The sequence below is a fragment of the Heloderma suspectum genome, chromosome 6, assembly GCF_057233095.1.
Source record: "Heloderma suspectum isolate Gila_16-S chromosome 6, 16-S_ref, whole genome shotgun sequence".
Classification (NCBI taxonomy): domain Eukaryota; kingdom Metazoa; phylum Chordata; class Lepidosauria; order Squamata; family Helodermatidae; genus Heloderma; species Heloderma suspectum.
The window spans coordinates 44,551,941-44,578,960 of NC_139463.1; the positions used below are offsets into that span (position 1 = coordinate 44,551,941).

At 46.7% G+C, this 27,020-nt stretch overlaps 1 protein-coding gene across 1 annotated transcript in view; it reads right to left on the reverse strand.

The window, feature by feature from the left end:
• Positions 1-27,020, reverse strand: part of FER1L5 (fer-1 like family member 5) — a 110,728-nt gene that overhangs the window by 21,628 nt on the left and 62,080 nt on the right. Inside the window, exons 35-44 of the mRNA XM_084807257.1 lie at positions 24,774-24,872; positions 21,431-21,592; positions 20,753-20,918; positions 18,987-19,012; positions 17,194-17,250; positions 8,765-8,878; positions 8,096-8,218; positions 7,161-7,316; positions 3,974-4,065; positions 1,127-1,297 (exon numbers count right to left, since the gene is read on the reverse strand). Coding sequence (XP_084663383.1) covers positions 1,127-1,297; positions 3,974-4,065; positions 7,161-7,316; positions 8,096-8,218; positions 8,765-8,878; positions 17,194-17,250; positions 18,987-19,012; positions 20,753-20,918; positions 21,431-21,592; positions 24,774-24,872 — 1,166 coding nt within the window. The remainder of the gene's footprint in view (positions 1-1,126; positions 1,298-3,973; positions 4,066-7,160; positions 7,317-8,095; positions 8,219-8,764; positions 8,879-17,193; positions 17,251-18,986; positions 19,013-20,752; positions 20,919-21,430; positions 21,593-24,773; positions 24,873-27,020) is intronic.

The window sequence follows — 27,020 nt, forward strand, 5'->3', positions numbered from 1 at the left end:
GGGAGCCTAAGCTTCAGAAAGTCAGTTGGCCTCCGTTTGCAGAAAAGCACGGCAAGTCTCTGAACTTAAGGAGTAGGAAGGGAGACTCCCCCACTTTCCTGTCGGGCATCGGGGCACAGCTGTTGTCGTCGTGCCAAGTGGGCTAAGCGCCTCCTCTTGGCACCCGCAACCTCCCGCTTGTCTCTGCTCCTGCGCCTCACATCTAGAAGCTCAAGTTGTCCCTCCCTCTCCATGCCAGGGTCACTGTCGCTCCCAGGAATGTGAGCAGGGGGGCGCTCCCCCTCCAGCTGCGCTTATGAAAGACGAGCAGGTTCCTCTCCTACAGACTGTAACTCTTCCTCAGAGTCAGAGCTGCTCTGGGACTCCATGGGCTCAGATCCAACCCTGACAGGAGGCTGGCTTGCTGCAAAGTGAAGTGCTGCCCTCCAGTGCCATCTTTATAAAGAGTCATTTTGTGTTTCAGAGCTCAGACCCTATCTCTGCTTGTACTTAGTTTCTTGGGCAGGTTACTTTTCTTTTAGGGCTTTTCTACATGACGCTTTTAACCCACCACTTTACTGAGGCTTCTGCTTCCGGATTCTTTGCGGGATTAAGATCACACGTGCTTTTTCCCGGGGTTTTATTTTCTCTGCCTTTCTATATGTTCCTTTATACACCCACTAGGTGGTGCTGTGTTATACTGGAATTGTACAATTGCACAAGATTTCTATGGCGTTATAGAGGCCATTGAGAAAAAATACCACACTTTCCTCGTTAAGGAAAAAAACCACGATAATGGTCACAAAGCACGGAAGAGGTCCTGGAGGATGATAGTGTCATGTAAAGGACCCACAAACTACCATGAGTGAGCAATCACGAGTACACAATAAAAGCCTTGTGTAGAAAGGCTCAATGTCTCACCAGTTTGCCTTCCGGAAAATGAGTGTTTTGTGACTGGCCATGCCTGCTACAGGAGCCATTTTATGAATGGGCAAGCCCCACTTCCCATGGCAACCATTTTGTGAGGGTATCCATGATCCCTGGTTTGAACTGTCAGCAGCTGCAGCAAAACTGACCATGAACTATCCAAGGCAGCTGCCTGTGCAGGCCCAAAAGTCATGCCCCCGATCAACTCCTTCTTACTTACACGCAGTAAGACTGTGGCAGCCCACAGTTGGCTCCGTAGCGGGACAGGAGCCGGTTCTCCAGGTCAATGTTGGTGTCACCGATGATGTCATCAGGGGGGAAAATATCGAAGTCATAGAATGTGATCTTCAAGTCCTTTTCTATGGGGATGGAGCACATAAGTTCGTACATCCTGTGGAAATTGCAGAAAGGGGGAGGAAATTACTCTTTTCCCCTCCCACTGCCTATACCTTCTGTGTCTTGCTTGTTCAGATGGTAGCCGTGGGCAGATACTTGTGTGCGTGTTGTCGGGTTTTTAAATAATTCGCGTAGCGCCTAGTGCACTCATAGGTACTTTGTGAATAAATGTGGTAAACTGTTGCAGTGCCCCCTCAGCCTGACAGGAGCTTCGTCGTGTTCTTTGGGGAGTGGGTGGGGGGAAACCGTTTTTCTTTCTCACCCATCTGAAACCTTCCCTATAAAGCACCGAAAGTTCCAGGCTTTATTGAGGGGGGATGTTTCTGGAGACCGAGAAAGCCAAGTCTTTTCCCCTGCTTGTGTAGTGCAAGGAGGAGAAGTATTTAGCGTCACGGTGTGCCTCCCTCCAACCTTGAGTCCCCAGAATATTTACTATAAGCTGTTAGTGGCGTGAGCGGGCGAATTCCCACCCCCCTCCATTTCCCCTTTCCCTCTTTCCAACCAACACCCTCAACGTTCTGTAAGTCCCAGAAGCTCACAAGTCCTTGTCTGGAGCTGGGAGGTAAAGCCATCCAGGGCTCCTTTAACCTCAAGGGGGGGGGGCATTCCTGGAGCCAGCTGTTCTTACATCCGCCCTCTTTGCTCAGCCAAGGATGCTGTCATGAATACCAGCTGGCCACCAAAGTGGGACAGCAAAGGACACAGTAAAACATGGTTTTTGGTAGATGTGGATTTCCCTTCCCCTAGATTAGGCTGCATTTACACTAGCTCTTCATCATTTCATATTATCATGAATAATACACTTGCATCCCACTCTTCTTCCATTAAACTCAGGGTGGCATACGCAGATGTGAGTTGCCGTAGTTCACCTGCACAACCACCACCACCTTGCTTGGTAGGTTAGTCTCAGAGAGAATAATTGGGCCAAGGTTAATCGGTGACCTCCATGGCTGAGTGGGAATTTGAACCCAGGTTGAAGTCCAACCCTTACACCAGCTTTCCCCAGCCTGGTGCCCTCCAGATGATGTGGGCCTCAACTCCTGTAAGGGGAAAATGTAAGGATAATAAATCTAATTAATCAGATGTTGTGCTTATGAGTGACAGGCCCTTACTTCCTGTCTATATCTGGCTTGGGTTCAGCGAGATGTGGCTAGTTTTTAGTGCTTTAGAAGTACTGAGTCATATAGACAACACAGTTACTTTATAAATAGATGCTCATAGATTATATTTTAAAACATTTCCTAACGAAAACAAATATATTTAAGACAATTACAGAAAGAAAATAATACTGTGGTACTTATTGACAAAGTTTAGAACAGGAAAAGAAAACAAGACAAAGCATATGCATGCATTACTAACACAGCTTTCTGCTAGCAGAGGTTACCCCCTGCCCAGAGCAACCCCATCCCGTATCTTCCCTTTACTTTTATACTTGAACATGATATGTGATGGGATTGCTTACTGTACTCTCATTGGCTACTGTAGTCTTTTAATCCCACCTCTTCATATTTATTCATATCTGCTGATGCCTTGTTTACTTCTACAGTTTGGTAGAAATTTCCAAACTTTGTCCCTGTGGTTTTGCCTTGTTTGAGGCCTTATGAACCCGAGCAAGAATTTTTCTTGTTACAGTCTCTTTTCCCCAGGTCAAGCAAAACTCAAAAGCTGCCAATAATAGGCCAAGAGCAACTTTTGTTCAGAAAGCAGTCTTTTAAGTTAGGCCTCCTTGGAATGCTTAATATGATTCTTGCCTTAAAAAAACCTTTGTGTTGGCATTTTAAATTCCTTACACTCCCATCATCCCCAGTCAACATGACCAATGGTCAGGAATCCTGGGAGTTGTAGTCTGAAACATTTGGAGGGCACCAGATTGTGGAAGGCTAGCCTTAACAACCACAGCAGCTGTCAATTTATATTTTTTTCTGAGTCAAAAAAAGGGAACCGATATTCATCCACCTCCCAGTAGGTTTTATTTTATTTATTTATTTATTTCATTTCTATACCGCCCAATAGCCGAAGCTCTTTGGGCAGTTCACAAAAATTAAAACGAAGGAGCACACAATAAAACAATATAAAATATATAAAACATTAAAACCACAGTATAACAATACAATCAGAGTAAAACCAGAATAAGACCTAGCAGCTGTGCAGTAATTTAAAATACAGATTTAAAACACCAAAGCTAAACATCTAGAAAGCTAAAATGCTAAAATGCCTGGGAAAATAAAAAGGTCTTCACCTGGCACCGGAAAGAATACAATGTAGGTGCCAGGCGAACCTCACTAGGAAGCTCATTCCACAGCCAGGGTGCCACAGCAGAAAAGGCCATCTTCTGGGTAGCCACCCGCCTCACATCCTTTGGCGGGGGCTCCCGGAGAAGGGCCACTGAGGATGATCTTAAGGTCTGGGCAGGCACATATGGGGGGAGGCGATCCTTCAGATAACCTGGCCCCAAGCCATTAAGGGCTTTGAATGTTAATACCAGCACTTTGAATTGGGCCCGGAAATGGACTGGCAGCCAGTGCAGCTGGAAAAGTACTGGTAAAGGTTCCTGTACTGCTCTGTGCTGTCTGGTGGAGGGTGTGGAGCAGCCAGAGTGTTTATCAGGATGTAGGTGAAGAGATCAGGCCTGACAGGTAGAGGATCCTGGAGACCAACGTGCCGGACCTACCTCCCATAGACAGGTTCCAGGGTGTTGGGAATATAGTCGTCTCTCTCCCCAGCCTTTTTCTTCCCTAGCTTGATCCTGATGTAGGGGTCACACTGCAATGGGATACAGTCCAGTGCAGGACATTAGCAGAACATTGCTACTTGCCCCCACCCCTATAAGGCTCGGTCCACATGCACTGCAGGCAGGGGAACGGGCAGGATGGTGATGGAGAGGCCTGTAAAAAAGGGCTGTACAGACCTTCAGGTCCCTCTCCTCCATCTTTGCAAACATATTTGTAAAGAGACGGACATTATGAAGTCCAGAGCGGGAGCCACGCTAGCCTGTTGCAACTCAAACCATAAGTGAATATTTTGCCACTTTAATTCTAACAAATTAAATGCTGCATTTTTAATGCTCAATAAATCTGTTAATCTTTATGATGAAACAAGACTTATTTTTAAAAAGTGTTATAAGGATGACAGGAAGCCTAGCATTGAAAGAGCAAGCATGGTGGGTGCTTCACTCATGACAGAGCGGCAGGTCAGATGCTGGTTCAGCTAAATGTTTGATCTCTACCCCTGAGTCTTAAAATCATTTTTAAAGTAGCAACAGTGGAGGCTGGTGGCTCCGATGTCAGTGGGGCAGTGAATCCGCTCCAGGTTTCAGTCAGAACTCTAAAGGAGCTATGTAAGGTGCACCTTGGATAGCTCCTTTCTGACTGGTTCTGACTAAAACCTGGAATGGATTCACTGCCCCGCTGACATCGGAGCCGCCAGCCTCCAATGAGTAGCAAATGTACATTTATACATTCATCTTTCACCTTATTAACAAAATTGGATATATAGTTGTAAGTGCTTCAATAACAGGGGTGAGGATGAGAAAGGTGTGCCAATGACATTTTGAGTGCTGTCAGCATGTTCCATAGCTGACTGTTTTTTGGTTCAAAGCGAACCCTGTTTCAAACTTGGAATAGCTTTTTTTTTTCAGAGCTCTACCTGGGAGTGAAAAAAGGTGCATTTATGCAGTTCTTTTTTTTGCCTGCTTATGCAGAAGCGTAACTTGAAGCCATTGTGGGAGAGAGACTTGGGGGTGGTACTCACAGAAAGCAAATGCTCAAGCATAATTCAGTCTATAAATTAACCTCCTTTCGTCTCACTCTCAGAGAAATACAGTATAAGTGGCTTTTTCGATGGTACCAGCGCAATTAAATCGGATATATTCAGTAAATAGGTTTAGACGGCTGGAAATCTCTGTCATATGTGGTAGAACTGTCAGTTTCCACAAAATTATTGGCAACAAATCTTGGGTATTATCTCTCAGGTTGTGGGTAGGAATTAAAGCTTATCCCCTCTATTAGTATCGTTTCATGTTATCGATTTTGACATTGCCTATATCAGGGGTCCCCGACCATTTTGGGCCTCTGAGCACATTTGCCATTTTGAAAAAGTGCCCTCACTACCACCACAAATTGTGTACTGTATAGGGATGGGGTGGGGGCGACAATCACAAAAATGTTAGGAGTGCCCCCTCGTGTGTGTGCACGCGCGTGCGCACGCTACTCATTCTGGCTTCTCTCTCTCTGGAATTGCTCCTTAGGCTTGCATAGGGAGCAAAAAAGCTCCCCTGCCAAATATTGACTAGGGTAGTGGGGAGGCCCACCTGAACCAAGGATACTGTTGCCCCCAGGGTCCTTGGTGGGGGGTGGACTTCAACCCCTTCCAGCCGTTTTTTGGCAGGGCAGCTTTTTAGTTCCCTATCCAAGCCTACGAGGAATAGGGAGTGAAAATAGCTTGGCAGGCACCCCAGCCTGGCATTGTGGGCGCAGCCTGGCCCTGTGGGCACTGCACTGGGCACCCCTGCTTTATATATAGGGATGGTCGATTATGAATGTGTTAATTGGTGCTTAAATTCTATAGGCTAGATATTTCATGATTGCTGGGTCTCCTTCAATATGCAGAGGCCTGATTAAGTGTTTGGACATAGCGGAAATGGATAAGCTGACTGAATTCAAGAAGAGTGGGAAATTGGCATACAATTAATACTGCAGATAAATGGGATACTTTTATCCTGAATTACAGGGGGCTACAGAACCATGTTCAGCCCAAGGGCCGAGTTCCGTTCTGAAGCTCTTGGGGGCCACATTCCAATGGTGGGAAGGGCTAAGTGCAACAGGTGTGGAGTCACCCCCCCCCCCCAATTTTAGCTTAAAGCTCTTACTGCCAGTCACTAAGGCTTAGGAGAGGCATTTCAACCTTTAAGAATGGGGGGAAACTGTGCAAAAGCCAGGACACCACCAAAAGATCTGTGTGTGGGGGGGGGGTAGGGCCAGGAGAAGGGGGCGTGGCTTTCTGAGAACTCTGGAGGGATGGATTTGACCCCCAGGCCTGAGGTTCTGCACTTCTGCTGTGTTGGAATAATTGTGGTTATATTAGATTGGATAAAATGTTGGTTTTGACATAATTAGAAAAGGATGCCAATTTGTATGTGTGTTTGTGTGTAATGAATTTGATTGTCTTTCTATTGGATTCTTCATCAATCAATCAATATATACAACAAAATGAAAGGTACATTTGTCCAGAAAACAGCGAGGATGCTTTGCAGCTACACAAGCATGACATTTGTCTTCTTTAGTCTAAATCTTCCAGTCAAAGAGCTGACTCTATAAAATGGATGTCTGATGCTAGTAAATCTGGTTCTTTTTTGGCTCGACAGAGTTCCAAGGCATGCACAACTCGCTTTGTGTCTGTGAGCCAAGCTGCAGGATGTTCCCCGGATGCTGGAAACGTTTTGTGCATTTTGGGGGAAGGTTCTGCAATTTGCACAAATTTCTCAGCAATTTGCACAAATAGAGGTCAAATTTGCACAAATTACCCAAATTCAGCCATAGTTTGTGTGATTTGCATGAATTTGACTGTAATTTGTGCAAATTGCTCAGAAATTTGAGCAAACTGAAGAACCTCCCCCCCACCCAAGTGCAAATTCCTGGAAAATCTATGAACTGACCGAACTCACTACAGATCGAGTCAGGTGCCACACTGGGAACTGAAATGAAGTCCAGGTGGCCAAGTCTAGGAAAATTCATCAAACTCCATCCCCCAATGGGATTTCTCCAACATCCCTAATCTGTAAAGGAACTTCCTATCCTGCAGGGAGATGCGGAGAACAAAACTATAATCACAGGCAAGTAAAGGAATGCTATTGCTGTTACCAGGCCATTTCTGTCCTTTGGCTGGAGGTTAAAGGCCCGAATGATGTAAACCCGGACCAGACATGCCTGCGAGACATTTTCAGGAAGCTCCTGGAATTGGCGTGGAGGGGGTGGGACGTTGGGGTCTTCTGGCAGTGGATAGATCCGGAAAAGGCCCTGCAAAGCAAGGCAGTTTTATTTAGGCGCCCTGTGAGAGTTGCCAACTTTTTTTCTGGGAAGGCTCCTGTGCTTTTACACAACTGCACATGATGAGCAGAAAAACCAGCAGGTGACACTTTCTCCTGGCTTGAAGATGCCGTGATCTGCCCCTGCTGAATTCCTGCTTCTTATGAAGATGTTGAAGACATAGAAGCCTTGCAAGAAATAAGAAACCTTTGCAAGTCAAGTGAATGAAGTAATGGATGGAAACCCAGATTTCCACAGAATTATTGAATACACTTCTGAAGAAGAGCTGAAGTCAGTGGTGCAGTCGCGTCATTATAGGCTCTGGACATAATGGTCTTTTAAGTCCTCCTCTTTAGATGGCCATGTTTCTCATTTCAGTTGTGAAGCATGCAATTAAGATTGCTCTTTCCAAGCCCCCTCCCGCCACCCCCATTCCATGTTTTCCAACTGCTTCTACATTCCAGATATTTTAGAACAACAAAACTCTTTTCCAACTGAGATTGAAAAAAAATATCTGTGCATGTGCAGTTTTACATTTTAAACTCACTTAAATCATAGCACACCAAACAAAGCGGGGTTTGCTTCTGCTGCCCTCATCACCTGCGGCTCTCTGGGTGGTCACTTGGGGGCCCTGGGGCTTGGGGGCCCAGGACATTGGCCCCAAGGCCCAGTCCTAACTGCACCAGTGGCTGAAGTAGGTTTCTGAAGTAGTCTCCAGTATGGTGTTTTGTAGCTGAAGAGAAAACAAAGACACTTCAGCCAACTCTCACCTTGAATTCACCCCCCACCACGGGGTCGTCATCTTTCACTCGTCCTCGGTACAGCCGAAAGGTCTGGCAGAAATCCTGGAAGCCATGAAATTCCGGCACTTCCTCCAGCTCACAGTTATAGACCTAGGAGCAGGCAGCAGAGACTTTAGCTTAGCACACTGGCTGTGCTCCCCACAGCTTAAACGCATGCTCAGCGCTGTAGCCACTGCTCCCTAGGAACCATGGCCTTGTGGACATCACTGGCCATCTCAGCAGCCAGCCTCAGGCCCACACCTGAGGAAGCAACTCCACGTTACAGAAGAGGCACAGAGGAGGTGTAGAGGGCACCTACAGTGGAGAAACTGGTGGGTGGAAAGGGTGTGCTTGACCTATCCCCCACCCACCAATTCTTCTCTTCAGATACATTTCCCCCAACTCCCAGAGGCAGGTTTTAATAACATTTCCTCTCAGCTGGGCTCGAACACCAGAAGTAAGCCTTGGGAAGGGGAGTCATTTGCAGGGAAGAAATCTGTGGGAACAGGAGGGCATAAGCAGATCGCCTTCCCACTGCTTCTCTAGGGCAATACCTCCCTCGCCCCTGCGATTCTGGGAATGGGCATTTGCTGAGAAAACAAGCAGCTCCAACCCTGCATTCTGGCTTGGGTTCTCCCATCCTTCTAATACACGCACCTTCACACTATCGAAGCCCCTCTCCAGGTAATTTCCGCTCTTTGCCAGGTCCCCCATCGTCACATAGTACTTGCTCCACCAGTCGACTTCCTCCTCTTCCTCATCCTCCACCTTCTAAAAAGAGAAAAGGAAATTTGGGCCAAGTCCACATTTTTAAATTCATTAAAAATATACATACATGAATTTGTATATGACCAATGCATTGAATACGTATGAAATGCATATATATGAAAATACAACTCTCTAGCAATTATACACAGTGGTGTAGTGCTGGCAGGTCACGCCGGGGCTTCGCTCCTGCACTTTTATTGCAGCCAGCTCCCAGCGGGGTCGCAGTCCGCTGTGGGAGGAGGAGGGAGCAGAGGAAGGGAGTGCGGGCACCTGGCGGCTGCCTCTCATTTACCTCACAGAGCTGGCCAGACAAAGGGGGCGAGAGGGGGAGCCTGGGGGAGCTCTGCAGCCTCCTCTCGGTGCCCCCCTCCTCCTCCTCAGCCCTCAGCTTCTCTGCCTTCCACCCCCTGAGCAGCCGCCACACTTTTCCCACCCTGCTGCCCATCCCTGCTCCGTGCCTGTGTGCCTGGGGCTGCCCTCGTCATCCTGCAACACCAGGATTTTCCCACCCATTCAGGGCTGCAGCAGCAGGAGCGGGGGGGGGGGCGCTGCAGCCCTGGTTTGCTTGTGGAGCAGGGCAGGCAGCTGGAAGAGCCCTAGAGCGGTTGCTGCTATTGCAGTAGCTACTCTTCCTGAAGGGCCAAGCATGGGACAGGAAGAGCAGCAAATTCCTCCCTCCCCTGTCCAGAGAGCCTACCTGGGCAAGGCAGCCTCACCTGGCAAAGGGTTAATTTACCTTCTCTTGCAGCCCGCCTCCTCTCACTCTGACAGGGAGAGATGGAGGAGCCGCCCGCCCGCCGCGCTTGTGCCGTCGCCATCCAGTTTTGGGGGAGGATGGGAGCACGTAGGCCAGGCTACCCCTTCATGGATCACTGCCTTGTTGTGGCGAAGGGGCTTGCGTAACTCAGTGAAGCCATAAGCTATGCTGTGCAGGGCCACCCAAGACAGACAGGTCATGGCGGAGAGTTCTGACAAAATGTGGTCCACTGGAGAAGGAAATGGCAACCCACTTCAGTATTCTTGCCAAGAAAACCCCATGGAACATATCACAAGGCTAAAAGAGATGACGCCGGAAGATGAGCCCCTCAGGTCAGAAGGTGTCCAATATACTACTGGGGAAGAGCAGAGGGAATTTCCAAGTAGCGCCAGAAAGAGTGAAGCAGCTGGGCCAAAGCCAAAAGGACACTCAGCTGTGGATGTGTCTGGTGGTGAAAAGAAAGTCCGATGCTGTAAAGAACAATATTATGTAGGAACCTGGAATGTCAGATCAATGAATCAAGGTAAGCTGGAGGTGGTCAAACATGAGATGGCAAGATTGAACATCGACATCTTGGGAATCAGCGAACTAAAATGGACAGGCATGGGTGAATTTAATTCAGGTGACCATCATATCTACTATTGTGGGCAAGAATCCCTTAGAAGAAATGGAGTAGCACTCATAGTCAACAAAAGAGTGGGAAAAGCAGTACTGGGGTACAATCTTAAAAATGATAGAATGATCTCAGTACGAATCCAAGGCAAACCATTCAACATCACAGTAATTCAAGTCTATGCCCCAACCACTGATGCCGAAGAAGCTGAGGTTGATCGGTTCTATGAAAACCTACAACACCTTCTAGAACTAACACCAAAAAAAGATGTCCTCTTCATCATAGGGGATTGGAATGCTAAAGTAGGAAGTCAAGAAATCACCGGGATAACAGGCAGGCATGGCCTTGGAGTACAAAATGAAGCAGGACAAAGGCTAATAGAGTTTTGCCAAGAGAACACGCTGATCATAGCAAACGCTCTTTTCCAACAGCACAAGAGACGACTCTACACATGGACATCACCAGATGGTCAATATCGAAATCAGATTGATTATGTCCTTTGCAGCCAAGATGGAGAAGCTCTATACAGTCAGTCAAAACAAGACCTGGAGCTGACTGTGGCTGAGATCATGAGCTGCTTCTTGCAAAATTTCGGCTTAAATTGAAGAATGTAAGGAAAACCACTAAACCATTCAGGTATGACCTAAATCATATCCCTTATGAATATACAGTGGAGGTGAGGAATAGATTTCAGGGATTAGACCTGATAGACAGGGTGCCTGAGGAACTATGGATGGAGGTCCGTAACATTGTTCAGGAGGCAGCAACGAAATCCATCCCAAAGAAAAAGAAATGCAAGAAAGCCAAGTGGCTGTCTGATGAGGCTTTACAAGTAGCTGAGGAAAGAAGGGAAGCGAAAAGCAAGGGAGAAAGGGGAAGATATATCCAACTGAATGCAGAGTTCCAGAGAATAGCAAGGAGAGACAAGAAGGCCTTCTTAAATGAACAATGCAAAGAAATCGAGGAAAACAACAGAATGGGAAAGACTAGAGATCTCTTCAAGAAAATGGGAGATCTCAAGGGAACGTTTTGTGCAAAGACAGACATGATAAAGGACAAAGAAGGCAGGGACCTAACAGAAGCAGATGAGATTAAGAAGAGGTGGAAAGAATACACAGAAGAACTATACAGGAAAGATCTTAATGTCCCTGATAGCCATGATAGTGCAGTCACTGAACTTGAGCCGGACATCCTCGAGAGTGAAGTCAAGTGGGCCTTAGGAAGCATTAGTAACAACAAAGCTAGCGGAGATGACAGTATTCCAGCCGAGCTATTTAAAATCCTAAAAGATGATGCTGTTAAAGTGCTGCATTCAATATGCCAACAAATTTGGAACGCTCAACAATGGCCGCAAGACTGGAAAGGTCAGTTTACATTCCAATTCCAAAGAAGGGCAACGCCAATTAGTGTTCAAATTACCGCACAATTGTGCTCATTTCACATGCCAGCAAGGTGATGCTCAAAATCCTACAAGCTAGGCTTCAGCAGTATGCAAACCGAGAACTACTGGAAGTACAAGCGGGGTTTCGAAGAGGCAGAGGAACTAGAGATCAAATCGCCAACATTTGCTGCATCATGGAGAAAGCAAGAGAATTCCAGAAAAACGTCTATTTCTGCTTCATTGACTACACTAAAGCCTTTGATTGTGTGGATCACAACAAACTGTGGCAAATTCTTAAAGTGATGGGAGTACCAGACCACCTTACCTGTCTCCTGAGAAACCTGTACGAGGGTCAAGAAGCAACAGTAAGAACCAGACATGGAACAACTGAGTGGTTCAAAATTGGGAAAGGAGTACGACAAGGCTGCATATTGTCACCCTGCTTATTTAACTTATATGCAGAGTACATCATGAGAAATGCTGGGTTGGATGAACCAGAGGTCGGAATTAAGATTGCTGGGAGAATTATCAACAACCTCTGATATGCAGACGATACCACCCTAATGGCAGAAAGCGAAGAGGATCTCAAGAGCCTCTTGTTGAGGGTGAAAGAGGAGAGTGCAAAAGCTGGTTTGAAACTCAACATTAAAAAAACGAAGATCATGGCATCTGGCCCCATCACTTCCTGGCATATAGAAGGGGAAGAAATAGAAGCAGTGACCGATTTTACTTTCTTGGGCTCCAAGATCACCACAGACGGTGACTGTAGCCATGAAATTAAAAGACGCTTGCTCCTTGGGAGGAAAGCTATGGCAAACCTAGACAGCATAGTAAGAAGCAGAGACATCACCTTGCCGACAAAGGTCCGTCTAATCAAAGCTATGGTTTTCCCAGTAGTAATGTATGGCTGTGAGAGCTGGACTATAAGGAAGGCTGAGCGCCGAAGAATTGATGCTTTCGAACTGTGGTGCTGGAGAAGACTCTTACAAGTCCCCTGGTCTGCAAGGAGGTCCAATCAGTCAATCCTAAAGGAAATCAACCCTGAGTGCTCATTGGAAGGACAGATACTGAAGCTGAAGCTCCAGTATTTTGGCCACCTAATGCGAAGAGAAAACTCTCTGGAAAAGACCCTGATGCTGGGAAAGACTGAAGGCAAAAGGAGAAGGGGACGGCAGAGGATGAGATGGCTAGATAGCATCACCGATGCAATGAATATGAACTTGAGCACGCTCTGGGAGACAGCGCAGGACAGGAAGGCCTGGCGTGCTATGGTCCATGGGGTCACGAAGAGTCGGACATGACTGAATGACTGAACAACAACAACAAGGCCAGGCTAAGTTGCTTGCTGGAGACACTGATCCTGATCGTCAATTCCGTGCCCCCAACAAGCCCAGCCAGTCGCGGGGCCATGACAGCCCAGCAGCCCTGCGCCTGAGAACACGCTGGCCAACATCAGACTCAGATAGGTCAGCCCAGTCAGTCTGTTGAGTGGTGGCAGTGGCAGCCAAAAAAGGCAGCGGGGTGTGGGGTCGGGGTGTGGGGAGGGCAGAGGGAAGAAAGAGGAAGTCTATGTGAGTGAAAAATAAATAAAAAGAAATTTTAAAAATTAAATTAAAATGATAAGAAATACCTGGGAATAAACCCCATTGAAATTTGTATGCTTACTTCTGAGGAGACATGCATGTGGATATTGGGAGCCCCGATGCAGCGCCTGCCTTGCCTGCCTCCACACAGCTCTGGGCAGGGGCTGCAGAATTTCTCCATCGCATCTCTCACCCAGCCTTTCCCAACCCTCCAGATGTGTTGGACTGCAAATCCTAACATCCTCCCTCCCAGCCAGCATAGCCAAGATGCTGCCTGGAGCTGATGGGAGTTGTTGTCCAGCAAATCTAGAGGGCATCAGGTTGGGGAAGGCTGCAGTCTTCTGTGTTTCTTCTTGGCTGTTCCAGCAGAGGGTGAGGTCCTAAAGTGCACTTTACCAGCAATCCTGATGGTCTTTAAATAAATTTGTTAATAAAAGCAGCTTTTCTCTTGTTCTCCCTCTACACACACACACACACACACACACACAGTCATTTCCTCCATATATTTGCTTTGGGCTTGCTTGAGAGTAAGCCCCCATACTGGAGAGTAAGCCCCATGGCCATGAGGTTTTATTCTATCCATATGATAGGGTTACTATTTTATCTGAGTTAGAAAAAAAAATACATCAACATTGTTGTCCATATCTGATGTATTATTTATTTAATTAATTGATTGGATGTATAGTCTACTTTATCCCAAAGGCTCAGGGCTGGTAACAATATGCTAATCAATCTACTTTATCTTTCCCTGTTGCTGGTCACCAAAAGACAGTTTGAATAAAACATGTCTTCGGCTGCTTCCAGAAGATGCACAGACATTGGTTTTTACAACATATGTGGTACTTTTCAGAGAATCATAAGCAAAAACGTCAGGTCTCTCTGCCCTAGGAGCTTACAATCTAAATTTAAAGTTAAAGTTAATTTGTAATCTAAAGTTACATAGCTGTTTGAAACTTAATTTTTGATTATACAAGCTATTATAATCACCATCACCATCACCATCATCATTATGTTCTCTTTTTTCCTCCCACCATTTAGACATAATGTGCCTTTAGGAAGTAAGGGTGTGGAGATGTGAATGGCCTAGACCCTTGTCCCCCTCTTGAAAATATGCTCCCATTGTTTTGTACCTTTTATTTAAAAACACATATAAAGCTGATTTACATACCCTTAACTGAGTTTTGTTTATGGTGGTGGTGGTGCTGGTGGTGGGGTCATTACTGCATCACCCTTAAAACTCCTGATGCTTAAATTTGTTCTTGGCAGTTCTCCAAACTATACCCTAGTACCAGCACCAGAGCCAGCTAGAGCAGCATCCTATCCCACTTCCACAATCCCAGGGCAGGAAAGGAGAACAGAGCTCCCTCAGTAAGTGTGTTTAGGATTGGTGCCGTTTTGTGCTTTACAGTGGGGGGTGGGGGTGGAGAAATGTTATGGAAAAGTTTATTTCACATCTTGATGATCATTAAAAAGATGGAGGCAGATGGATGGTGCAAATGAGAAGCAAGATGATGTCTTTTTTAGCTACTGAATTATTAATATTCATAGTTGGTTTGTAGCAGTTTTTAGGATTTATCACACAATCCTATGCATGTTTACTCAGAAGTCAGTCCCACTATGTTCAATTGCCAATTGGGCTCCCAGGTAAGTGTGCCTAGGACTGCAGCCTTAGCTGCCTTCCCAAGATCTCTGTAAATTTAATTCAAAATAAACACACATTAGATTGCATTGTTAATTCTTGAACAATACTTTCTACACTAAGCGGAATTGCCAAATGCAAACAAACCCCAGTGGAAGGAAGGGAAACAGAAAAAAATAAGTTGGGGGGAGAAGAGAAAGGTGTGTGTGTGTGTGTGTGTGTGTGTGTAGTTCAATCCAGCTGGATGTGTGGATGTTTCTGTTGGGGGAGGGAAAAGATAATGGAGCTTAGAGAAGGCTAATGGGTAATGTTGGGGCGCTAAGGGAGTATGCAAGGGGGCTGTTTAAATGAGAAGGGATCTCTCCAGGAGGGCTGAGCTGAGAGGGTGAAGCTTCCATAGAGCATCATATTTTGAAAACCTAAAATGTTCGTGAGTGAGCCAGTGAAAAAGATTTTAACACCCCTGCATTTTTTCTCAGACATCCAATTGAAATACCCCAGCCTTACTCTCAGCTGCACTGTTTTTGGATCCCAGTTGAAGGCTGTATATCTTACAAGGTTGTATAATCTTAGAAGGGGGCGTTGCTGTGACTGTCATGAAGGGACCCTGCACTTCTGAATTTGCCACTACGCTACTGATTATACACATGTTTCAACAAAAGCAGCCCAGATATCCAAAGTAAATATCCACTTGAAGGTGGTGTCTATACGCCACTTGTTCAAATGTTGATAGCGTTGTAATGTCCTCAAGCTGTTGCATTATAGGAGGTGAGCGTTTATCCTTCCAATATTCTAATATCAGTCTTTTAGCTGTCAAAAGGGTACAGAGAATCCATTTATGCTGACCATTCATTAATTTTCATGAATCAAGTAACTCATTTAAAAGAGTGTGTATATCACTGAACATGAAAGACTTTTCCAGTGCAAAATGTATCCATATAATAACCTCCTCTCAAAAAGAAGCAACTACTAGATATTGTCAAAACATATGTTTAAAGAAGCATTCGCTGCATAGCACTGCCAGCAATTAGCTGAACTAGACAATCCCTTATTAAAGAGATGTTGCGGTGTCCAACACATACGAAACAAAAGGTTTTGCTGAATAAGATGCAGCCTAAGATCCATAGATGCAACAAGTATAGATGCCAAAATGGTAATCCACTGATTAGGCAGAATGGGACAATCCAATTCCCTATTCCATTCCTGCTTAAAACCCTGTCTATCCTATTTATTCATCAATAAGAAGTATTTATGGACATGGACTGTGGGTCGCTTTGCAGACTAGCCTCAATAAGTGCTTCCAATAATGATGGAGGCTCTGATGCTGCAAAAGTGGCTGGTCAAATGTAGATACTAACAAATGCTTCATTTGCAAGTACAGCCATGCAGCCATAGCTGACAAGTCATATTTGGCACACAGAATAGAAAACAACAAGAACTCACCATCAACACCCACCAGTTGATCCAAAGTAAAAACCTCCTTATCTGTCCATGCATGACACAAAAATATTTTCTTACCAATTTTTAGATCTGGATTGCCCCATAAAGTCAATTTAGCATGAGAAAATGATCACAGTGTAATTGATATAACATTATACGCCACACATTTCTAACTGTAGAAACTGTGGGAGGAACCCTATGCGGTCTTGTATGTCTACTTTAATGTATAGATTTAAGATATGAGTTTTGATTTTTTACTAATGTTGTTGTGAATGGACATTTCTCTTTTGTTGTTGTTTTTCTTTTATAGTTGCAATTTTTTAAAGCTTTAAAAAAACCTAAGTTTTGTACAGCACCTAGCAATTGTAGGTGTTTTATAAATAATCAGTCATCAGCACCTCTATGTATGTTATTGCAAGGTGGCTGCTTAAACTGTCTTCAGACTATGCCCTAGTATCTATCTATCTATCTATCTATCTATCTATCTATCTATCTATCTATCTATCTATCTATCATCCATCCATCCATCCATCCATCTAATCTATCCTTAATTTCAAAAGAAAACACACACACATAACAGTATCCAGTGGATTCATGCACAAGAAACCTCATAAGTCTCTCTTTTTTTTTTTTAAGGGAACAGGTGGGCACTGCAACAAAAATGACCGAGAGCCCCATGGTACCTTGAAATTGGCAGGCACCTGTCATAATTTAGGATTGCACCAAATGACAGAATATATATGCTACAATGTGTTTGTTAGTCTGTAAAGATGCCTCAAGGCTCCTTGTTGCTTTAGTTTTTTTGGGGGGGAGATCAGATTGCAAATCTTGGGGGCACTGCAAAGGCTTGGGATCTTCCTGATCCATAAGCATATAGCAGCATTAACCCTGACATCATGACCTACCTTCTCTTCTTTTCGCTTCTTCCACAGCCATGGCTTGTAGATAGCTTTTCTCAATCCCTACAAGAAGCAGCAGAATGAATTTCAACCAGGAAATTCTACAAATCCAATAGCCAACAAATTATTTTGGCCCTTCTGGCAACCCTGGGGTTTCTCAGAAGCTTATGTGGTTCCTCAATTGGTATGGGAAACCCAGCTTCCCTGGAAGACTGCTTGCCTTCTGCTATCTATCCACTGCACTTCTTACAAGATGGCCCCTGTGCCACAGCATGCAAAACCAAATGACAGAAGTCAGCAAGAAAGAAAAGGAAACAGAGGTAAGGAAGAATAAAAACAGGAGTGTCTGGCAATGTGAGGCCTGGCTTGCTTGGACGAAAGACCGAGAGAAAGTTCTCCTCAATGCAGCTGTTGTGGTGGCAGAATGAGAACTGAGCAGGATGGTGCAGGATCCACGAGACATGGACATGGCACTCAGTAAACATGCTTCCCTGGAGTTCAGCTTGACTACTGCTGCCAATCCATGGTAGGGGAGTTTGAGGTGCTTTCAAGGGGCTCAAACTCTTACTTTACACAGGGTTATGGTTAAGCCAACAGCTCTATGAACTGTGGTTAAGAACACCCTTGCAAGATTTTTGAGGCCAATAACATTTTCAGAATTTTGGAGATATGGAAGACATATTGATACAGAAGGCAGGAAGTTGGAAAACCACTGGCCTAGAAGTATGTTGGGGTCATAAGGGCTCATTCTCTCCATGGGGCACTGTGCTGTGTATGGCCAAACACTGGGATCCCATAAGGAGGATCTCTTGCATGCCCTGTGTAGGAAGTTCTCTACAGTCTTTGCTTCAAGATCCCTGCCTCTGCTTATATGACATAGGCTATGACAACCATGTACATATTTGTTACACAAAACAATGTTTGAGGACCACAGGATTCACCAGATCATGAGTCCATTTAGGATACTCTTGTCTATTCTGGGAAGACTCCAAGCCTTAGGCAGAGGTCTTTCCCCAGCCCTGCTAGCCGAGATGCTTTTAGCTATGGCCACTTCCACATAGGATGCCACATACGCAGCACCAAAAAAGACAAAAGAGGACACAGTTTTGCATACAATTTGTATGTGCTAATTTATATAGAGAGATGCACATTTAGAAAAAATTGGTAAAATTGAAATCAGGGATGCAGAAACTCCGGCACGGGAGCCAAAGCCTGCTTGCCTGCCTGCCAGGGGTCCCAATCCAACCCTCTGGGTTCTCCAGACAGCCACATTCCTTCACCCTGACCACCGATCATTGGTGGTTTCCTGGCTTTTGTGTAGTTTGCCCCCCCATGCTAAAATATGCTGCTCTTTTGGCCCCACCCCCTTTGCCTTTGGCCCACCACTGGAACGTGGCCCCTGAGAGCTTCTCTGAAATGAAATTCAGCCCTCAGGCAGAAACTGGTTTAACATCCCTGATTTAAACAGTAATATAACCCATTTCACCATGTAGGGGAGGCTGTGATCAGTCTGCGGTCCAGGTGCTAAATATTGATGTGCAACTACAAGGCCCCTGTTGCTCTCCCTTCTTGGGGTCCTTGTCTTTAAACCGGACTTAGATGGGCAATGCTGCAAACAGAGGACACGTCCAATGTAGAGGATTGTTATCGGACAGCCCTACACTAATGGAGATCTGTCCTCTGTAAAATAGGACACATGGCTACCCTACTTTCAGAAGGAAGGAAGGAAGGAAGGAAGGAAGGAAGATAAAATATTGTTAAGACAAGGGGAGACGACTCCAAGCTGTAGCAATACTTACCCCTTTTACCTTCACCTTGGAAATGGCTGTTTGAGGAAGCGAAACATCGAAAAAATTAATAGCAAGCCTCAAACAGAATTAATCGCAAACCTCAAAAGGGCTGATGTTAGAAAACAGCAGGAACAATATCCTCCACATTGCTTCTGATGAATATTTTTTAGCAGATAGAGAACATTTAGTTAATTATCTCCGGCTCGTCCTTTGGAAAGCTCAGAAAAGGACTTCTGCAAGTCTCCCGCCTATGTACCAAACAGATTCACACTTCCCCTCACTTCTGCTATGAGAGCAACAGGTGCTCCCGGGCCATTTAGTTGGGCATGCAAGATCCGATATCACAGCATGCTTGAGGAATCCACAGCCCAGATGCACAAGTAACCCAAAAGGCGACTTTGGATCCTGCCCTTCTGCCCAGGAACTTGGCCTGGACACCAACATCTATGCGGAGAGGTTGAAGGAACTGGCCATGCTCAGCCTGGCGAAGAGATGATCAAGGGCGCAATCCTATGCACGTTTGGGCAGAAAAGAGTCCTGCAACTCCCAGCATGCCCCAGCCAGCCATGCTGGCTCAGGCATGCTGGGAGTTGTAGGACTCTTTCCTGTCTAAATGTGCATAGGATTGCGCCCCAAAGGGGCGATGTGATGGACATCTCCAAACATTTTTCCTGTTGCTCCAGAGTCGGGCTCTCCAACATGGTGCCCGTTGGGACCAATGTGCGCACAGACACCTCTTTCAGTGCTCGCCAAGCTCTTTGCTCCCTCTGATCGATTTTTGTTTGATTTCTTAAGATATTTTAAAATTAGTTTTAAAATTTAACTGGGATAGTTGCATACTGCAAAGCAAAATGGTGCCCTCCAGTACCAACTTTATTTGGGTTGTTCTGCAGCTCAGACCCCACCTTTGCTTTGTAATTAAAGTTCTTGGCCTTCTCTTTTAGTCGCACCAAGTTGCCTTCTGAGAAATGAGTGTGTTTCTCGTGTTTCTCACACCATGGCAGCCATTTTACAAGAGTGCCCATGACACTCTCTCAAAATTCCAGATGTGCCTACCAACCCAGAAAAGTTGGGAAACCCTGCTCCAGACTGTAGGAGCTAAATCAATGAGTTCAAATTGCAAGAAAAAGGATTTCAACTAAATGTTAGGGAGAACGTCCTGAGAATCCAGCTGTTAGACAGTGGAAAGTTTTTCAACGGTGTGGCAGGTTTTTCAGCAGAGACTGGATGGCCATCGATCGGGGATGCTGTAGTAGTGGTGTTCCTGCATCAGCAGGAGGTTGGAGCAGGTGGCCGTTGAGGCCCCTTCCAACACTGAGGGCCCACATGAGACCAGTGGAGGCAGGTGGCTCCAATGTCAGTGTGATGGTGAATCTGCTCCGGGTTTCATTCAGAACTCCAAAGGAGCTATCCAAGGTGCTTCCTTTAGAGTTCTGACTGCAACCAGGAGTGGATTCATTGTCCCACTGACATCGGAGCCTCCAGCCTCTGCTGCATGAGGCTATCCTCATTCTGTCCTCCTTGCAACAACCAAGAGAGAGAGAGAGAGATTGGGAGTGGGCAGGCTAGTTTCCTGACCCATGTTTTCTGTGTCACAAGGAAAAGCAGGTGGTAGGAGGAGGGGGAAGAGGTTTGCAGGGGGAAAATGGCTGGTGAGAAAAAGGTGAAGCCCATGTCAGGAGCCAGGCATCTAGTTCAGCCCTAATAGCGCTCTTTTATTGATGAAATCCTCCACCCTGAGCCAGACAGAGATTTATTAAGGTAGTGGCAGGTACCTCTGGCAGGTAGATTATGGGCCTTCCTTTCTTCCCATGGGTCACAGTAGTACTGCTTCATGGATCTCACGGTTGCATGGCCCACCACTGGTTTGTATCCAAACTCTCTGTGATCTATCACCTTAAGTTCAATGGGAGGTGCATAATCTTCATCCACTGGTAGGTACTAAGGGAGATCAAGATGGCTTGTATGAACCTTTCCAGGAAGCAAATGACTGGGGACAGTGGTGCAGCTAAACCCGGGACTTAATGGCCTTGCAGGGTCCCCTTTAGAGAGCCATGTGTAACTTCAGTTGTGACGCAAACAACTAACATTCCCCACCCCACCCCGCCTCCCTACCATTCCATTTTTACAACTGCTTCTACATTGCTGATATGGTTACTTTCAGTGATGGTTTGTACAAATAGGCATCAAACCATTGCTTATGATCCTGGCTTGTTCACTAACCAAAGTTTAAAGTAACCAGCGTTCCCTGCATTTAGATGTAATGGGGAACTCTGGTTATTTAAATTAGTATAATACAAAATGACTAAACAATCACAAACACAAAGAAACATTTGATTAGCGAAAACTGAAATGTTGGAGAATTTCCTTTGCGGCTGGGTGGAGTTTCATTTCAGCTCCGATCTCAAGACCCATGCTGTGTGCATTGTCTCTGCTCCAAGAGGACTGCTTACCACTTTCATGAGGTAGATGCTAATTGGAAAATTGGGGTTCTCCTGGAAGTTCTTGATGGTTGGCGTTTGAATAGATTCCCCTCCGCACTCTATAATGAGACTGGGATTGTTAATGACCAGCAGGTTGTAGTTCTTCATGTCCCGGAGGCCCCAAGCCAGTATCTGTGGGGAGGTCGTAATGAATATTAAGAAAAGCCAGCCCAGGGTGTGGAGAGAAGGGTGCGGGGGGAGAGCTGAAATGTACACTTTTATTTGGCAGACGTTGCTCATGTCCTTCCTTTAGTTCTGTGTTGACCTAGCACTCACCCCTTCCCCACTTTCCATACCGATGTGTACTAAGCGCCTCTTGAGGCAAGGCTCCTGCAGGCTTGAACAGGGATTACGGCAGCAGTGCCGAAGTGTACTATTGCACTCCTATCCTCCTTGTGGGCTTCTCACTGGGGCAAGGCACTGTAGGAGCAGAATGCTGGACTAGGAGTATTTCTATGCAAGGCTTTTATTGTGCGCTCATGATTGCTCACTCCTAGTTTGTGAGTCCTTTACACGATGTAGTTATCCTCCAGGGCCTCTCCCATGATTTGTAACCATTATCACCGGGTTTTCTCCTAAAGAAGAAAGTATGGCATTTTTTCTGAATGGCATTTTAAAGCCCCATTAGGGACGGATGGACCCACCTTCATCCATGGTTCCCGGGTGCTCGCCAAGCTGCCATTGCCACCTGCTGACCATGTGAGCCCCTGGACAGCTCGGTGAGTGCCTGGCGAGGGGCCACCCATCCCCTTAGCGAGCTGCCATGTTGTGTAAAAATGGCAGCTCAGGTTTCTCTGTAAAAGTAATATTGCATAAATGGCGGCTGTATAGGGATGGAGCAGAAGTCTGAGGAGGGGGTGCAGTCCAATTGAATCCCCCCTGTCTGGCTTCCTGGACCCCGCTTGCCAAGCCATGGGGCGCTGACAGACCTGGACGCCAAGTGCCCCAGAGCTTGGCGAGTGTCCAGCCTCCGCAGGCTGTGAAGGAAGCCCTTGACAACCGGTGTGAGCAGGAGGGGCCTCGGCGGCACCCCAGTGCTCTAGCCCTGGCCTCCTTGGGAGGAGGACAGGGCTAGAGCACTTGAGGGGTGCGCCGTGCTGAGGACTCTGGCAGTTAAGCACAAGGGCTTGACTGCTGGAGTCCATGGTGCAGAGAAGAGGGGTGGCTTGGGTGGCGGGGCGAGCAGGGACGCTCACCAAGCAGGTCCAGGCCACATGAACGGGGGGGGGGGCAGCTCGTTGAGGTGCCCCAAACAGAGATGGGTCTGTCCATCCCTAGAGGCAACTTTAAATTGCATGAATGCCATTAACGTGCCTGTGATTTTTGGTGTTACGGAAATAGGAGCTTTCAGCAAGCCTGAACAGTCTCAGGACTCTGTGCATGGGTGTATGAGTTTAATTCTCTCTCTGCCACTAAAATCACCTCTCTGAAGCTGCATTTCAATGGAGGATTCCCTTTGATGTGTAAATAGGTACTGAGAGGCAACTTTTGTTGGACCATGGCAGGGAGAGAAAGAGTTAAATGTCTCCTCTCCACCACCATCCCAAGGTGCTCAGGCTCCCCTACAGCTGCCACTTACGCAACAAAAACATGCACACCAATTGCATTTCATACAAAAGAACATGCACCTTAATTGCAAGTAAAGTCACATCTAGGTTGGCCCTAGGTTGGCCCTAGCTCTCTGCACCACCAGGGCAGCTCACAAGGGGAGGGAGCACCGCCCTAGTGACGGCTAAGAGGTGTACTGCAGTCCATTGGATCAGGCAACAGGTGGCTATAGAGGGTTTTTTTTAACCGTCTGCCCCTCCTCCCCATCCTGGGTGAAGGGCGCTTTCAGCATCCACTCCCCTCAACATAAGCAGTTCCGGAGGCTTTGGCAAAGGTGTCTGGTCGTGAATCTTAGCTGGTGACTTCCGCATAGAAGCTGAGACGCTCCCTATCAAAGCCCCTCTTGCTGTTCACAATGCAGAAGAGTGGATTAAAGATCCCTTTGCTTGTGTGTTGGCTCCTGGGGGAATGATCATACCAAGTACCGTGCTGGATCAGAGCAATCTGGTCCACCGCTCTGTTTGCACAGTTGCCAATCAGATGCCCATGGCAGTGCCGGCTCCAGGTGTTGTAGACCCCTTGGGCAAGATATCCTCAGTGGGGCCCCCCTCCCTCCCCCTCCCCCCCCAGGGACTCTCCCTTCTCCCCACCATCATCACCAGCTGCTCTTGCTCCTCGTCCTCTTTCTCATCATTGCTACCACTTGCTGGCTTGACAGAGAGCCAGGGAGCAACTAGGCCATGACATCTACTGCTCCTCTTTCCTTCGCACAAGCACCGTTGTCTGGGCCAGAGCAAAAGGAGGTTGCAATGGTGAAGAGGAAGAGCAACTCCAGGGGGCCCTGGTCAGTGGGCCCCTGCTGGGGAGAGGGCCCTTGGCTGGCGCCCGAGCATGCCCACTCCCTATCTTGTTTCTTCGGAACTGGGTGTGTAGTTTGAGGAGAATACAGTCTGGCTACTTACTGATTACACATAAACAACAGTTTCATTCTTCTGATGAAGCACAGAAACAGCATTAATTTCTGGAGTTGTCATCAGATAACTTACTATTGCTCAATATTGTTATCACTGACTGAGAAATGATATTTATGAACTGAATCCATTCTTGTATGAGCATATTAACCATGATCATCAAGAGACATTTTTGAATTGTAATTATACTTGCATGGCAGTCATAGATCACTTATGTTTACTGTCATTATATTATTTGTTAAAGTGATGCATTCTTGACCTGCACTCATTTGGGCTTGGTACACGTCACACCATTTCGCATTCCAGAAAGCAGCTAATTGCATATTATCATTTGAGGCTCGGCGTTTGCAGCGCTGCTGTGTCTATTCTTGTTACATTGAGTTTCTTGCATATAATTGTATTGGATCGGATGTCACCACACCCGGCTGAACTTTCAAGACACAAATGGTCCTATGTTTAACTTGAGACCTTGTGCTTTCACCCTTGATGCCACCCTGCCTGTGGGAAGGCCACAAGCAGAACATGACGGCAATAACACCCTTTTGCTCAAGTTCCCCAGAAACTGGTATTGAGAGGCTCACTGCCTCTGATCCTGGAGGAAGCACATAGCCATCAGGACTAGTAGCCATGGACAGCCTTCTCCTCCCTGAATTTGGCTCACCCCCTTTTAAAGCCATCCAGGTTGCTTGCATTTGCCATTTTAATGCCCATTCCATCCATTTGGAGAGATCCTTTTGTAGCTCTCTGCTGTCCTGTTTTGTTTTAACCAAGTGTTCATAGGCTTTTGTGCTCACCTCAACGGCCATTAGCTTCAAGATGGGCCGGATTCCCTTAGGGATCGTGTAAATCCCATTAATCCAAGCAGGTGGTGGATGTTTCCCCAAAGATCCATCCTGTAGGGAGTAGGGGGAGAATGCTGCTGAAATGAGGCCCCTTTTTTTGCAGGCATTCATGAGTGCGGTTTTGCTCTGGGCCTTCACGCTGGAGAGGGACAATTGCTTTTAAAACAAGGGTGGGGAAACTCTCGTAGCCCGAGGGGACAAATTCAGCTTCAGAGAAGCTCCGGAGTTACATTCCAGTGGCAAGCGGGATCAAAAGTAAAAGACGGTGCCAAACACAGACAGGGTGGGGCCAAAACAAAAAATACTCCAAATACTCCAAATACTCCAAAAATACTCCAAAAAATACTCCAGCATATTGTAGCTTAATGCTCTTACTGCCAGCAGCAGTACAGGAGAGGCATTTTAACCTTTTAGAATGGGGAAAAACTGTGCAAAAGCCAGGACACCACCAAACTCTTGGCAGTTGGGGGAAAGGGGGTGGACACAGGGAAAGGGTATGTGGCTGTCCAGGGGGCCGGGCTGAGACCTCCTGAAGACCAATTTTGGGCCCAAGGCACTGAGGTTCCCCGCCCTGTTTTAAAAGATTTGAAAGTGGCTTGAAGTTGAAAGAGGTTTTGCTTTCCATGGTGTGTAAAACTTTCCACATCTCTGATCAAACAGACTGTGTAGGTTTTGGAAACCACACAAAACCCTGCAAAACCTGTTTGGCCAGAGATACAAGTAGGATGAGTAGATGAACAGTGATCCCTCTTTCAAATGATTGTCTCCTCTCTGAAAACAACATCACAAAAGTATCATCTGTCTCCAGGTTTTGAAAATGTTGTGTTTGTTAGGAAACAAAGACGGTAAAGTCACTCAGGACACAATACACTGGGAGATTCTCCTGTACGAGCCCCACTGAAATGAATGGGACCTGTGTGAGAGCCCAGGAGGACCCACAGCTCAAAGGGAGAGCATGGTAGCAGTAGTAGGTAACTTTACACCGATGGATTATGCCCAAAGGCGATAGTAGCTGCACATTTAGAAGATAGGAAGATGCCTAGCCTGAGTCATGCCATCCATCTATCTAGCTCAGTACTGACTAGACAGGGGGGTCTTCTTTCCCAGCCTGGTCTGGAGATGCCAGGGACTGAACCTGAGACTTTCTGCCTACAAAGCAGGTGCTTCAGCACTGAGCTACAGCCTCTCCTGAACCAATACGAACACAGGAAGCAGCCTTATACTGAATCAGACCACAGATCTCTTTGGACAGGGATGGGCAGCAGCAGTGATGGGTTCCAGCGCCTGGGATAGCTCCTTTAGAGTTCTGGCTGGTTCTGAACAAAATCCAGAATGGATTCACAGCCTCACCGAAATCAGAGCCACCAGCCTCCCCTGGTGCCAGCACTCAGCCCAGGGCGGAGAAGGGAAGGGCTGGATGAAGCAGCTGTGGCAACCAGGGGAGGTTGGTGCCTTCTAGGTCAGCAGGGCAGTAAGCCTGCCCTGGGTTTCAGTCAGAACTCTAAAGGAGCTACTCAAGGTGCTGAACCCATTTTTGGGGATAGGGTTCAGCACTTTGGAGAGCTCCTTTAGAGTTCGGACTGGTTCCGACTGAAATCCAGAGCGGATTCACTGCCCCACTGACATGGGAGCCACCAGCCCCACTGGCAGCGGCAGGCACCGCCATCTTGACTTCCCAGAACGCCTCTTGGCCCCACTGCCGCATACCTGCGGGGCAGAGCCGAGAGGCACTGGGGCTAGTGCCGATGGTGGAGGCTGCAGCTGCCTGCCCCAGTGCTGCTTCTCTTCATAGCACTGGGCCTGGGGCCCGGCCTTTGCCCCCCATGCCAGCTGCTGACACAAGGGCTGGGTGGCACTAGTCTGGAACTTTGTGGGTTAGGGGTGGAGCCTGCATATGGCGAAGCTTGAGCTTACTGGCTTTTCAGACAGGGGCTCTTGGTTAGTTTCAGGAAAATACTGGCTGGTCTACAACCCCTTTTGTCACTTTTCTGCTAGTATTCCACAGCTGATGCCATGAAGAAATTTTGAGGCCCTATTTGATTCTGAGGTACAAATGTATTGGCATCCCAAAGAATCCTGGGAATTGTAGTTTGGCAAGGTCGCTGAGAATTCCCTGGTAGAACTTTCTAGGACCTTCCCCCCTGCACAGAAATACAATTCCCAGGATTCCTTGGGAAGAAGGGTAGATAGTTAAACCGG